Raw genomic sequence first — 15512 nt, 5'->3', positions numbered from 1 at the left:
TTTGGAAGGAATAGGTATTGTGATCAGTTAGATCATCATTTGAAAGCTTCACAGCTATTTCCAAACATCTTTGTAACCAGTAGCATTTAATAAAAGATCTTTCATTCAAAAGGAAATGGATTGGAAAATATCTTTTACTCTACTAAACCGTGTATACATACATAAAAATTTTACTTTAGCAGAAAATATAATATCAGAAATAGGTATTAAATCTGACATGTGGTGCTTATAATAATAAATAGCTTTTCTAAATTAGTGCTCATATAATAATAACAATGACTTTTTAAGTTGTGACTTACATAGAAGTTAGCCAGATTCATAAAGGTAAAAGTTAGCATAATAACTCAATTTATTTTCTAGAAACCACAGACTAAAACTTAGACATTCATAATATCGTGTATAATTCTTAACACCTTCCTTCTCGCTCCCGTGAAAATGAAGGGGTGAGTTTTCGCTCGCTATTTCTCGCTTCCGTGATATTGACGGGCAGGAGTGTTCAGTTGTAATGCGCCAATAAGAATAAAACTAATTCATTTCTTTTGTCCAGAAACCATTTTATTTCTCATTTTGCACACCATATAGCAGCACCAGGATATTTTTAAGGCAATTATAAATAATTAGTTTATTTTAAACTAGATACTAGCACTAATCGAATACGTGTATTTGGCAAAATAGACACTTTTATGACCGTTTTCTTGAAAATTATCTGATCGTTAAGGGGTTAAAGAGGTCAATTGACCTATGTTTTATTTTCCAAATAATTTTTAAACTAAAAAATATAAATTTATTGCTTTTTCAAGTTTTGAGGTTTGCTTAGAATGTGCAGTTTAATAGCATAAGGAGTAGATAAGCTTTGCTGTGCTCAACGCGAGAATAAACTTATTAAACTCTTATAATGTATGGTAATCTATATTCAATGGCATTAAACAGTGCTGGAAACAAAAACAAAAAAGAATAGTAACTAAGGTACCTAGAATTTCAGAAACCCATATAATTGAAGATGAACTAACTCCCTAAGGGGAATCCTACATTTAAAAATTTTCAGGATTGGCATAAATTGTAAATAACTTTAATTCCTGCAGTTTATCTAATCACTTTTTAACGATTTCATTAGGAAATAACTGCTGAATTGAGTTAGGCTGATATATGCTTGAATTTGATAATCAAGAACGCATTTTAAACATATTTTAATAAAATGAACCAAAAAAATCATTTTTTCATGAAAAGATATATGAAATATAGTTTTCTAGCACAATAATTTCTTGGTGAAAAATCTACTTTTTAAATTGAGAAGTGTTATTTAAATTAGATAGTAGCTTGTATAAAACTCCATTATCAAACACAAATGTACAGTTTTTATCCCACTGTTTAAGCAGTATTGTTTCGCATGCTGTATCAAATTAAATTAGCAATAACAATAAAGTTTTAAACAAAAAAAAATAGTCTAGTACTTTTACAACTTATAAATGTAAAGAAGAAAGAATTCAAAAATCTTACCTCATTTATTTTCTTCCTGAAGAAGAATTTTTCAATGTGTTACTTTTAGACAGAATTTTTTTTTCTATTTCCCCACATGTTCCATCTTTCATTTTCTTCTATTGCTGTAGTTTTGTAGACTTCTGTAACTGAAATCTCAAAATTATTGTAATACTTGTGACGTTATGCGTGATTCACAATCAGCAAATGAATAGCAACAAAATTTATTAAAATAGGTTCATCCAATATTACAGCAGAACTATAGGTGATGTAGCTTCGGGTTAAAATCCATGTAGAACGAATTCATAGCAGCGCTCTGAACATTTCACAATCACAACTTCGCAACAACATTTCATAAACTCTAGCTGGAATTATCACAGTCAGTCAAACACATCAAATAAATATTTGCAGCCAGTATTGCTAGTGGTAAAGTAGTCCGTACCTCTGTGGACACAAATGACACCATAGCTTATGATGAGGTTAGAGATTTATGTTTCCAAGTATACATTTTGGTGACTCAGTACAGGATTCCGTGTAGTTATGAGGACAAATTACTGTAGCTATTTCACTGCCAAGCGAGTTTCCATAGAAGACTGTTTCCAAAAAAAACAACATAACGATGGACCATATCACTTCTATGAGAATGACATCAAATGATTGGTACATCAGCTTAACAGAGATATTATGGATGTATTCCTAGTATGAAGGCAAGAGAAAAGAAGCAAAATATCTAGCTGTATTTAATTGTCCTATTTAATTCGCATAATAACTGTTCAAATAACTTTGGTATAAAAATAATTATTAATAATTACTTCTAAGAAATAGATGCTAATTGCTTCGATAAATTGCACAAACCCAATAGCTCTACCACGCAGGTAGATCAATTAACAGTTATGGAAAGAGATATAAGTAAGACCCTTACAGTAAACAAACCCAGAAATTTGACAAGAAGTGTCAATCAATGGACTCTTTTGGATTCACTGATCGACTGGTGACATAAGCATATTGATACCTGGTAACTACATTTTTACTCGGATTGTTATTTCACAATTTAGATGCAACTACAGAAAAGATATCTTTCCAATACTGACAATTTTCTGTTTCTATTAGAAAAAAAAATCTGCATCCTATATTAGTAGAAACTTGCAGTTATAAACTTTTCCAAAGTGTTCAGCCATTTTTTGATAAATAAAAGTAAAATATTTATGCTGTGTGACCAATGACAACTGGAAAAACCAGGTTTTTGCTGCAGCAGCAAAATGCTACAAATATATATTTTAAAAATGAAACAAAATATTCTGCTAAAGCATTTTACTAGATACTTAAGACAGAATAACTTTCCTAAAAAATCGTAACATTACATCGTTCTTAAAATTATTAGGACTGTTTTTATCTACATAGGCATGCAGAAATACTTATTAAATAAGAGGAAAAAAATGACAACTCTGTTTCCCAACTAAATAATGAAATTGGCCAGAAAAAATATTAACTTGGCAGGAAAAATATATAACTTCTAGAGGTACAAAAAATCACACATTATTAAACGAAATTTTTAAATTTATCTACAAATAAAAACGTAACACTTGGCTTAAATTGGTTTATGATCTTACATTCCTAATTTTTGTTTCAGCTTTTTTCTAATTCTGGTTTTAGATTTTTTGCAAAAAGAATAAAAATGTTAGAACTTAGCTTATTTCCACTAAGGGAAATATAATTATATTAAAAATGTTTACAAAGGTCGCATTTAAACTAATAAAATAAGTTTAAATGTTACCAAGTGACATAAAGAGAGTTAAAAAAAATCACTGAAAAAGAAAATTACTAACAAAACATATTTTATAGTTTTATTTCCACTATCTTACATCACAATATAATAAAATTACAATTAAAAATTTTTCACATTAAAAAATATATATATTTTAACACTAAAAAATAAATTATAATTTTAGTAATAAAAGCTAATAGGTTTTATACAACAAATTGTGACTAGAATTGTACAAAATAAATATAACTTATGAGAATAATAATTTATGATTATAATATTATAAACTCAACAAATTTAACAATAGCCATTGTATACAAAAATCATGATGATACAAAAATGTTCCTTCTTTTATCAAAAGTTTGTAATATCCTCAAAAGTTGTGCTGGATCCAACCAATACTAGTAATTTAGCATATGGCTTTAATTCATTATCTTCTAAAATAAACTTCAATTTCTTATCATAATCTTCACAACCGTGTTTCTGTTTAGGCAAAAAAATAAAAAAATTATCAATAAAAAAAAGAATCAGAATTTATTTCTGATTCTAACAATGATCAATTTGGTACTTTTTCATCGAATCAATTTTTTTTAACAGGAAACTATTTTAACTATTTGTAACATGGAGATACTTACTTGAGTTCAACAACGTAACGTGCAATACAATTTCAACTTAAATTAAAAAATGTAGACCACTTTTGTTATTTCTTTTTCTCAAAATTAAGTTGTTAATTAAATGCAAATAATAGTTAATAAACAGAATCATACCTTTTAACCGTAGTACCTCAAAATATGCCAAAGTTACAAAACTTAACTTCTCTTTGAATTTGAGTCAATAAATAAATAATTTCAGCATAATTGGAATTAAGTTAGAATTTTGTGTTGATAATAAGACAATTTTCAGTTTTTGTCATCAAAAATGCAAATTTAAAGAGGGTAAAAAGTATACTTTACTTTAATGCATTTATAATTTAAAACAAGATTCTGAATAATGGAACAGTGAAACCTTTCGGGAGCTACTTTCCATTCCACAATAAAATGGTCGTTCTTATAGTCTAACTCCATTGACTTCAAAATTGTTATCGTAGATTCATGATTTTTCGCAAACGATTTTAATTTTAGTCAGTGTCATTTTCTCGGTGTAGAAATGCCACTTCTGTTAACATCATAAAAAAACAGATCAATGAATACAATTTAGCATCTATAAAAATTATCCCAATTGATATAATTATGTGTGAAAATAAATTAACTAATTATGAATGATAAAGCTATTAATAAATAAACAATCATGTTATTCATTTAGGTTTACATTTAATTTTATGTCATAAAAATGAGTTACCGTAAACCAGGGCGAGTCTACCCATTTTAGTTTTATTTAATTTTCACTATTTTAAATTGCAAATAAAAAAAATTTTACCGACGGAGGACTTAGTTCAGACTCTAAGGAAGATGGCGCTGTAGTAGTTTGATCCGTTTTTATTTATTTGGTGTCTTTTTAACCGACCTGTTCAAACGTCTTTTGAGAGATTTGTATTGAAAATCAGCAAACTTTTAGTTGGTGCTCCGTAAGTATATTATTATTATTACTATTTTCACTTTGGTTAAGTGATAAACTTATCTAAGACTAAGATTACATTAATTTTATATGAAAAAAAACAAAAAGAATGTAAGTTTTGCTGTTGTAAACAAAAAGCCAGAATTCGCGGGGCGAGTCTACCCATTCGTATTTAGTTTTAATAAAGCATAATAATATAATTTAGAACTTTGTTTATATTAAAATTAAGTCATTTTAAATGAATTTGAGTATATTATTTTAATTCTGCATTGATAAATTTATCATTAATAAGAAAATTTATAGGTTAAATATAAATGTAAATATAAAATATGTTTATTTTACCTATTTTTTCAATTTTTATATTACAAAATTAACTTTTTTTATTTAATGCAAGTTAAATAAATTATTATTTATAAATTATTATTACCTCCCAAAAGAATGGGAAAAGGATTTTTCATGATTCCCAATGTTTGAATTTCGATTTTGTTAATAATCTTTAATTATTATTATTTATTAATTATTTAATTGTAAATTTATATTAATTTTAATTTATTTTTATCAACAATAATCAGAAAAAAATGTTATTTTATAATGTTAATGATTATAAAAACAAAACTGTGATCAAAATGTGATAATCGATCAAATACTCAATTTGTGTTATTTTATGAATAAAAAAATGGAATATATAATAAAGTTATGAATTTTACTTCATAAATATCCTATATAGTAACTAAAATAACAATTTAATAGTAAAATTTGATTATTTACAATGTTAACATTCATTTTAGTAGAATGGGTAGACTCGCCCCATACGAGAGATTTGTCAGCAGTTCTATAAAAATATACAGTAACAGCGTAACTGTTAATATTTTCTAAAATCGATTTCACAGCTTTAAAGAGGGATAAATAGCGATTCCGAAACACTTATTAAAAACCTTTTTTCTTTAATATTTACAAAAGTTTGACCACTTGAAAGTTGACAAACTGAAAAAATGGATAGACTCGCCCCGGTTTACGGTAGCTTTAAAAAGTGAGAAGAGATTTGTTTATTTAAGATGCTTGTTTTGTCTAAAAATAGCTTCTTTTCTAATTTAACTTTCAACTCTAAAAGTAAATCATTGATAGCATTGTCCTTCATGCACTCTGACTGCATCATGCGATTATATCGTCAAAAATAGCCTCACACAAATATTTTGAATACATTTTAATCTACTTATATGTTTTGTTAAATTTTGATATTTTTTCGTGCTTCCTTATTTGATCTTATTTGCATTTGGTGCTGATGTTCTCCCAGTCACTGGGAGAGGTTTTAATGGTCTCTCCTAAAGGTGTTCTTCAACACAAAGTCTATTGAAAAAATTCGGTGCCTCCCAAAAGTAGTCATAAATAGAGTTGGTCGCTACATAGGGTTGGTCTTTCCTGGAGGTTAATCATCAAAATAAATTTTTAAGAAAATTACCATTACTGCCAAACCTATGAAAAAAATATAAATAAGACGAATATTTCTTCTCGGTTTTAAAAAGTGAAAGTTGTTAATTAGATCTAGACAATAAAAACCATTGCTTTTTATCATACCATTACATTTTTCAATCCTTATAGTTTTTACTTTTGAATTAGTTAAAAAATTTTGAAAGACCATATTAAACATACCATTAATTGCAAAATATAAAGTTTTTATGTGCCATGTTGATAAATTTTTTTTATGAAATTCTGATGTACATTTTAAATGAGTAAGCAGTTTAAGTTTTGTTTATATTAAGAACCATTGTTTTTTCATTTTTAAATAAAGGATTTCTTTCATTAAAAATGCATAAAAATATACATCTTTACTATTTGGGGAAAGACAGATTGGTCTTAACTTTGAAATTCAACAACTAAGTTACTTTGCATGAAAATGTACATTATATTCAGAAAAAAAGTGAGACTTAAATAAATATTTTTCTAACTCTAACTGTTTGGAACTATTATAAAAACAGTATTTTTTGGTCGAAACACATTGAAAACTTCATCTACCAAATATTTGCGCATGTACACTTATCCTATCAGCAAAGATTCATTTGTCTCCAAAATTCATTTGTGTGGAATGAAGTGTTTAAATTAATAACTTTTAAGTTAATTCATAAAAATTGGTACTATGTGATGTACAACAAAAAAAAATTCAGCTGAGAGAAAAGCTTGTACAATAATGCTTGTAAAAGCTTGTAAATACAAGATGATGCTGATAAATTGTTAATTATTATGATAAGTACTGATAATATAAATCAAACCACATTTAAAATAACTGATTTACTTACTTTGAGTTGGTTTAAAACAGTCCGGGTAGGATTAGGATCCATAATCGCAATTGTGTTCAATTCTTTTTCATCCATTACATATAATGCCAGTTTCTTCCAAAGTCCATTTGAATCTAATTCCTTGCAAAAGGCTTCCTCATTTTTATAAATATGACTTTTCTTATTATCATGCAATTCACATGAGTTAATTTGCTTTTCTATAAATAACAAAGAAAATTTAGAAATCAATAAACTTAAATACCTCTTTGTTGTTTTAGATTTAAAAACTAAACATTTTACAACTAGAAGCGTTGAATATTATTTAAAAACATTTTTATATTCTAAGTATAAAGCAATAAATATGTTGAACTCTTCGAAATTGTTAATAAGAAATTTCTTTTTAGTATTTTATATAAACATAAATACAGATTAAATGTCATAAATACAGAAGTAAATAATCCTAATAATGTGAAGTATATGTACACTATATTATAATACATATCATGATATAGCATATACACTTCTCACTATTGAGTATTGCCTTATATAAGTAAAAAATGATGAATATAATTTAAGAAATCAATTGAAGAAATGCAGAAAGAGATAAAAATGTATGATTTGACGAGTTCTGGATTAGGAACCCAGATATTTTTTCTACTATATTTCAAAAATAGTTACAAAGTTCATCAAGACATGGCACTTCTAATTAAGAAAAAACTAACAATAAAATAGTGTTTTAAAAATAATTACCCTTTGCAAGAAGGAACAGGGAAGTGTGAAGAAAAAATTATCAGATGTTTGTGCAAACTTTTCATTTGGAACGATGTGAAAAATACAGCATTAAGAATTTCTTAAGACTTTTTCTAGACAGCAGCACTTTCTGTTTACAATTTTTGAAACTAATTTTGAAATATTAAAATAAATTTTAGTTCCCTAAGTAGAACACAGCAAACTGTACAGTTCTATCTGCTTCTATTTTTATTTAATGGAGTTTTTAAACCATCCTTTTCGGGTCACCCAATGAATGATAACCGACTCTATAAAAAATTCAATTTATTTATTCTTTTAATTTATAAAAAAATAACCCTTTAACTCTTGAAATACAAGTGCAAATTTATGTAAATTTTTACTAATTAGGCAATTTTTCACAACTGAACTGTCTAACTTAAGGAAAACGTGGTTTTCCTTGACTAAAAAGTTTCACATTAAACTCATTCTATGTTAACAGTTAAAGCGGTAAAACTATTGATATCCATAATATCCTAATAAAATTTTTTTAATAATAGATGGTACAGTAGATGGTTATATAGATGGTATTCAAATAGTTAAAGTAANAAATACAAGTGCAAATTTATGTAAATTTTTACTAATTAGGCAATTTTTCACAACTGAACTGTCTAACTTAAGGAAAACGTGGTTTTCCTTGACTAAAAAGATTTACATTAAACTAATTCTACGTTAACAGTTAAAGAGGTAAAACTATTGAAATTCCCTAATAATCATAATATCCTAATAATTTTTTTTTATAATAGATGGTATAGTAATGCGTGGTCAACAATCAAATAGTTAAAGTAACTAAAATAATACAAATTCACTTAAGTTGAAGAAAGTCATATGTGTGTGTATATATATATATATATATATATATAATATGTGTAGGGGTTTGTGGAGCAAGGGAGACAATACAATAGTTTAAAAATATAACCTAACATTTAATTTAAAAAAAAGGAAATAAGTTTAACAGTGATATTCAAAGTTTCCAAGTTCAAAGGTTTAGGTACTTATATATAAATAGAATAGCAAGAGAAGGCTCTTAGCTTGCCAGTGACGAAAACAATGGGTGTTCACCAACCATGAAATTAAGAAGAGTAATAAAATTTTCTTTTGCTATTAAGGAAAAAAAATTGGCAATGTTTAATTGGTCTATGTGATCAGCGAAAATTCGAGAGATATGTTTGGTTCGATTTCAGAGGGCGAAAAATGAAGCATGAAATTAAGAATTTCTAGCAAAATACTGCAGAGTTGCACATGAGAGTTCTGAGAATATATAACACAATAATACATTTATAAAACACAAGAAAAAAAAACAAAAAATTTTTATATGGCAACAAACACCCCCCAAAAAAATTCCTAGACTTTTCACACATTTATTCAAACTGCTTTTATCAAATCTCCCCTCCTCGATTTTTGTAATCGGTGATATCGATTGAATTATTAATTTTTCAGTTGTGGCTTATTTTTGTACATAAAATACATTGAAAAACACGACTGCTTGCTATTATAACTGAAAAAAGAAAATTAAGTATAACAAAAGCAATTTTTTGGCAAAATATTGTTTTTCTAAATTTGAAACTAAAATAAATTCATTTTTCCTGGCTACTTGGGTGTTTTAATTAAATTCTCGATTTTTCCAAATTGCTAAAATTCTAAGACAATTCCCGTTTCAGTGGCCAGCCAGTTTAAATTACACAAAGATTATGTAAAATATAACCTGTAAAAAAATATAATAAACATAAAACAATAATAATAACGTTGTTTAAAAATATTACCATCTTTATATCCAATCTTGTTTATCTCAGAGCATTTTGATTTTAAAGATACCTACAATAAAAAAAAATGTTTCTTTGAAGAAGTAAATAGCTTCAAAATCTAAGATTGAAATAAGGAAATTTCAAATAGTCCTACACATTTTTATCTCTTAAATTATTCAAAAAACACATACTTCTTGAGTTTAAAATGGCAAATAGCATTCCGAACAGCATTTTTTCTCATTAATTATTTAAAAAGAATTTTTGACGAGTATTAAGGTTTGAAATAATTGAGAAATGAATAACATGACACTACACAGCTAGGGAATATCACATAATTTTGAAATAACATGAAACAACAGGAAATCCGAGATTTTGGAAATAAATTTAATCCGAGTTTGTTTTCTTTTATTACTATTATGTTTTTTTATTTTATTAGTCTCATGTTCTTTTTCTTTCTGTTTCAAATGCAGGTTGTCCTCAATCGTGCCTTGAACTAATCTAATTCCTTGCAAGTCTTTATTGAAAAAAACTTAAGTTTTTTTTAATTCTCTTTATCTTCCTTTGACATTATCGAAGGAAGTTTGCTATAAATGAAAAGAAAGTCATAATAGCTGCCTTTGGGCGAAAATAGTAGCTTTTCAACCTTTTTAGACAAAAAAAGTTGACACAGTTACTGTAGTCTGAAAATAGTTGCAAATGGACACATTATAGTCATCGGTCGCAACCTTGCACTTCATAAAAGCAATGCGTATTCAATTTTATAAAGAGTAAAAACCAGAGTTTATGTATTAGAAAAAGAAAGATTTCTTTACATTTGATTACCAAACAAATAAACATATTTGCCTACTAGTTATAAAATAGGTTTACTCAGTGAAAAGACAAGTGGTTTTGATCCGAGGTATGAGGATTGCTACCAGTGCGATAAAAAAGTGATTTCATGCATTTGTAAAAAACTTCTATTTGTTAAGGCACACACGCTTTTAAATCCAACTAAATTTCAATCTTCCAAACCAAAAGCTAGATTCCTTTTATCGAACAAAAAGTTCATGTGTGTTGTAAGTGATTTTGTTTTCTTCATAATTATTTTGCTTTTTCAGCCTTACTAAAGCATCATATTAAAAGCATTTTTTCAATTTCCAAAATAAGTAACTAAAACAAAATATTGTTCAGATATTGAAAAAAAAATTTTTAATCAAAAGATTTTACTATAAGAAAAAATCCGAAATGGGATTTCAAAATTATTTTTAAAAATTTTCCGCAGTAAAAACTGTATACTTTTCCATTTCGCTGGCTCAGGCAATTTCGGCTATTTTATCTAATTATTTATTTAAAAAAATAACGTCATTTAAATCAAGAAAAAAATAAACAGTTGGATTTATTTTTACTCAGAAAGTTTGCATTGGCGAAAAGTTTGGTTGATAAGTTTAGCAAACCATCAAAATAAATGAAGATCAAGGGTGAAGAACCATTTAATTTGGAAGGATTAATTGCTTGAGTTTCACAAAAAGGACAATCGGATCACAATGTGTTGCATTTTGAAGTTTATTAAGTTTTGTCAAATCAAAAACATGAAAAAATCAGTTCACTCCCAGAGTTATTACACAGAGAAAATGAGCCGTTCTGGTTTAAAACGGTTCTTGTCTGCACACTTCCATATTTTTTTCTTCTTCTCAGAATCAGTTTAATGGACGGAAAATGTTCTTTACCCTTGATCTTCACATTAATTTCCATTATTACCTTTTCATTAAGCTCTAGTATGATAGGTGAAGAAGTGTTAGATGTACTAGGTAGGCATGACTTAGGTATATTACCACTGTAATCTTTAGCATCAGGATCTATTTCAGACTGAAATGAATGACTTTAATCAATCAAAAATAATATATTAAAAACTTTTTAACTACTCAATGTATAGCAACAGTATAGAATGTATGTAGTATAGAATAAACTAACTTGTGTCCGTAAAAATGCAATCAAGTCAGGACTTCTCTCATATGCAAAATGGAGAGGTGTTTTCCCAGATTTTCCATCAGTGATATTGGCATTTGCGTTGGCTTCGAAAAGCAGTTTTGTGCATATTTCAGAATTGCTTATAATAGACAAATGCAAAGGAGCAAGACCTGAAAAAAAGTCTTATAATTGGTTTCTAATTTATGGTTTTAATATTAACAAATGTAAATGTAATAAAGAAAAAAAATAAACTGTATTTTATGCTACTAAAATTTTTAATAAAATAACAGACTAAGACAATCAAATCTTAAAAATTATAATGTTAAGAGCCATATTTCGTGTTCAAAATTAAACTAACATCGTTATGAGTCTAATTTGGGAGAATACCACTAAGTCGAACACAAACAAATTTGGGAGCCATTTTAAATAATTAACATCAAAATAAAACTTAAAAAAACTTTGCATTCAAAAATTTAAAACAAACTATTACAAAAATTGAATGAAAATTCCAAAGCTAATTTTTTTAAATATGCTTTAATCATGAACTTAAAATTTCAAACATTCTGAGAAAATCTGACTTCCTCAGACATTTTCTATGTTGCTAATAGAAGAAATTTCTTCTAGCTAAACTCATTTCTCCGTGACCATTAACTCATTAGTCATCAACACTCAATTTCACAAAATATTTGTGATTGCTAAATTTTTTATTTCTTTTGTGATTACTAAAGAACTTAAAATGCTTCTTTGAAAAAAACTTTTTCTTAAAAACTTTTCCTGAACAATTTTATGAATCATTTCTTGACAAATAATAAGAAAAAGATTACCATATTTGAAATGAATTTGTAAGAAAAATTCATTCTTAAAGAAGATAAAACAGATAAAAATATCTGTTCATAAAATTTGAAAAGAACTTGCAAGTTCATGAAATCAAAAGTAACTGATATTTATGAAGAAAGAATAGTGTCGGTAACACCGAACCAAAGAACTTCCACGAAATGCAAAATCAAATTAAAAAGCAAAGACATTGACAAAACAAATGTTTTTACAGAACTTTTCAAACGTTTATTTTGACAGAATTGTTAAAAAATATTTGATTTTATTGTCAAAAAATTTGATTATTAAAAAATATCCTGAAATGTTAATTTCCATTCTTTAAGTTCATAAAATCGAGATATGACTATTTATTTAAAAAATATACAAATAAAAGTAGTTACATAAACTTATTAGCTATTTTTACTTGCTATCAAATACGTCATATTTTAGAATGATTTTTTATACCAATGCAATTTTTTTTAACACTTTGGAATGTAACCACAAAATTTGATGGTTACATTCCAAGAAAAGAGGCCAGAGAAGCTATTCAGGATTGCAGAGCTCAACATTATCAGCTTAAATTTAATCATATTCACATTTGTTGTTAGAACTTTTTATTATGCATTTTCAAGGCATTTTGTTTAAGTGAAGAATTTGGTGTACACTTAAATTTGTATTAGCTGAATAAAAATTGATTTTCTCATAAATCTAACTGAGCTATATACTTATCCAGAGTTTTTTTTTAGAGAAAATAATGTCATACAACAAGAAAAAAAAACTCATAAGATAAAAACTAATGCTAAACAAGAAAATATTATAATATACTTAACTATTACTATTAAAATCATCAATACAAAAAAAATGTTCCTTAAAAAATAAAAAAATAGACAGTTAGAAATGAAAACATACCATCATAGTTTAAACCATTAATATCTAGAAGGTACTTTTGTGTGGAATCCCCTAATAGAGAAGCTAAAACTTCTCTCATACAAAATGGAAAATTAAACATAGCTGCTAAATGTACACAATTATTCCCATTTTTATCTTTGACTTTTGGATCAGCACCATGCTTCAATAGGATTCTGACTATTTTCCATAAATTTTTACTCACAGCAATCAACAGTGGTGTCTGTGCAAAAAAATAATAGGTTGATTTGAGTGTTAGTTGATTTGACACATTAAAAAAAACTTTATAATAGCATGGTAATTAATTAATGATTTATATTAACTCATTAGTCAGCCAAACTTGATAAGTGATTTTTTTATACAAATAATATTAGTTACTATTCTTGCCATATACTAAATATTTTCACTTTTTTGTAATATTGGATTTGGAATTTACGCAATATCAGTAAAAAGGGGGGTATGCATGTTTACTCCTAATGGTGCAGAAGTATTTCAAGATTACATATCACCAGGTATAATGTTGTTCCACCATTTGGCCAAGCCAAGCTCAATAGCCATTTGCCTTTTGTTGGACAAAGAGAGCACAGCAAGGGTGAAAGGAGGTCTTGGCTTGGAAACCTGCAAATAGCATGCAGCACAAAGAGTTCATGTGGCCACTTTCTCAAATTAGACATAGGAAGGAGAAGAAAATTTTCTCCAGATCCCTATACCAATGGTACTGTTCAGTGACCGACCACAAGACTTTTGATTCTAAAAATTTTATGAGCATGTATAACGCATGCACTCAATGGGTTTTAGCAAAGTCAAGGATATAACTCCAGCCCCTCCAGACCAAAGTACAATTCTCTAACTACTGGGATATCACAGTTCTACCAGGTATAATTTTAAAAATTATTGATAATATTAATTATTAATTTATAGTTAAATTATTTGTAATCATACAATTTATAAGAATAATTAAAATTATAAAATGATTTATCACCATATTATTCTGCATTTCCACTGAGGAAGTGGAAATGCAATGCCGCTTACATAGCGGTATTGGTTTGTTGAAGGTTAACAGCTTCTTTGGCCTATTTATATATTCATGACACTAGTAAAAGCCTAATAAGTAAAATAAAATATTGTTGTCTCACATCCTCCAATATACAATTACAAAAAAATAGTATTTTCGTAGTATCTGAGTAGGAACACATGAAGAGGCATCAATTAATAAGTAATTACATTATCCCTTTAAAAGATAACTTAATTGTGACTTATAAACATATACAAGGCAAGTTGAAAGTCCTAAACCTGCTTTGTAGATCTAATTATTGTGACCATAAGGTCAATATTTTGCAGAATAATGTGAAAATGTCCCATAGATCACAGGATCAGAGATTCTGGTTTACATTTTATTGTTTCTTTTTTGACCATCATCTTATTCCAGAGGGAAATATTTGTAAAATAGGATTTCTATGATTCCTGTCTGTATAAATAGCCTGTTGCTGCTAAGCTGTAGAAGGTCCACTAGAGAGCTGCTCTTTGAGCAAGCGAACTTTTAATTGCTGGAGATGAGAGAACATCCCTCTGTACAACTGGAACTGAAGTATTTACTGTATATAAATAACTCTATCATGTCATTGCCCCTAAGTTGTAGACTTTGGGAGCGAGAATTACTCTGGAATTAAGTATCACAGTAAAAAGAGAGAAGTGGTTTAACATTGACAATGGGAGAAAAAACCTACAGTAAAATAGTAATTTATTGAGACTTATGCTCAGAAACAATGAATGACTGACATTACAAATGTAAAGGGAAGATTATGATTTTTTAATTCCGTAGTTCTGTAAAGTTTGTTTGTGTATATGATTGTCTGTGTACATAAGCATTTTCTAAAATATATAAACAATTTTAGCCAATTAATAAAATTTTCAGAAAATTATACTATTAAAAAATAGTAAACAAAATTTGAAATGAATAAGTAAAGGCGATCAATCGAAGAAATGCACTATGCAATTACGCAATGAAGGACTATGTGTGACTAACTCTGCCAAATCAAGAAAGTAAAAAAAGTAGGTTAAGTGAAACATAAAAGTATTTTAGGAAATTTCTTTTATGTTACTTCAGCACTGTTTTATACTTTTGCAACTTTCAACTAATTGAAATAATTCATTAAATACATACTTTTAATTATCTTTAATTACCTTACTAACTTTTTTTAGCTATGGATTTGTGACCCAAATAGTCTAATTAGAAATTTAATTTTTTAA

The 15512-nt window shown here is 27.3% G+C and overlaps 1 protein-coding gene across 1 annotated transcript in view; it reads right to left on the bottom strand.

Moving 5' to 3' along the window:
- Positions 1-3306: 3306 nt before the first annotated feature.
- Positions 3307-15512, bottom strand: part of LOC107451409 (nuclear factor NF-kappa-B p100 subunit) — a 36528-nt gene continuing 24322 nt past the window's right edge. Inside the window, exons 12-17 of the mRNA XM_043046724.2 lie at positions 13266-13485; positions 11547-11713; positions 11334-11441; positions 9615-9666; positions 7087-7283; positions 3307-3721 (exon numbers count right to left, since the gene is read on the bottom strand). Coding sequence (XP_042902658.1) covers positions 3593-3721; positions 7087-7283; positions 9615-9666; positions 11334-11441; positions 11547-11713; positions 13266-13485 — 873 coding nt within the window. The 3' untranslated portion in view covers positions 3307-3592. The remainder of the gene's footprint in view (positions 3722-7086; positions 7284-9614; positions 9667-11333; positions 11442-11546; positions 11714-13265; positions 13486-15512) is intronic.

Source organism: Parasteatoda tepidariorum, chromosome 1, assembly GCF_043381705.1.
Source record: "Parasteatoda tepidariorum isolate YZ-2023 chromosome 1, CAS_Ptep_4.0, whole genome shotgun sequence".
NCBI lineage: Eukaryota > Metazoa > Arthropoda > Arachnida > Araneae > Theridiidae > Parasteatoda > Parasteatoda tepidariorum.
This window is presented reverse-complemented; position numbering and strand designations above follow the sequence as displayed.